Raw genomic sequence first — 382 nt, 5'->3', positions numbered from 1 at the left:
CCCGCGCCGCCCGGCACGGCACCGCGCCGCCCCGGGGACCCCGGCCGCCTCCCCGCCGCGGGACCTTGGCTTTGCCCTTCGCACGGCAGGTGGCGGGGCCAGCGGAGAAGGATGCGTTTCTTCCCGTGGGGATTTTGGCTGCTGTGTGTCGCCTCCGCCCCGGCTCGCGGTGACAGCGGCAGCAAGGCGAGGAGCTGCGCCGAGGTCCGGCAGCTGTATGGGGCCAAGGGCTTCAGCCTCAGTGGCGTGCCCCAGGCCGAGATCTCCGGTGAGTCCGGCGGAGCGGGGCAGGGCGGTGGGAAGGCGGCCGAAAGCGCGGAGCCCCTGGGCCGGAGCAGCCCGCGGGGCTGCCGCCATCAGGGAGGGGGGGTGCCGCCGCGGG

General features: G+C 76.4%; 1 protein-coding gene across 1 annotated transcript in view; it reads left to right on the top strand.

Annotated features, from left to right (window-relative positions):
* The first annotated feature begins 88 nt into the window (after positions 1 to 88).
* Positions 89 to 382, top strand: part of GPC1 (glypican 1) — a 214,946-nt gene continuing 214,652 nt past the window's right edge. Inside the window, exon 1 of the mRNA XM_010568237.1 lies at positions 89 to 268. Coding sequence (XP_010566539.1) covers positions 112 to 268 — 157 coding nt within the window. The 5' untranslated portion in view covers positions 89 to 111. The remainder of the gene's footprint in view (positions 269 to 382) is intronic.

This window comes from Haliaeetus leucocephalus, unplaced genomic scaffold (assembly GCF_000737465.1).
Source record: "Haliaeetus leucocephalus isolate CR32 unplaced genomic scaffold, Haliaeetus_leucocephalus-4.0 Scaffold240, whole genome shotgun sequence".
NCBI classification, from domain to species: domain Eukaryota; kingdom Metazoa; phylum Chordata; class Aves; order Accipitriformes; family Accipitridae; genus Haliaeetus; species Haliaeetus leucocephalus.
This window is presented reverse-complemented; position numbering and strand designations above follow the sequence as displayed.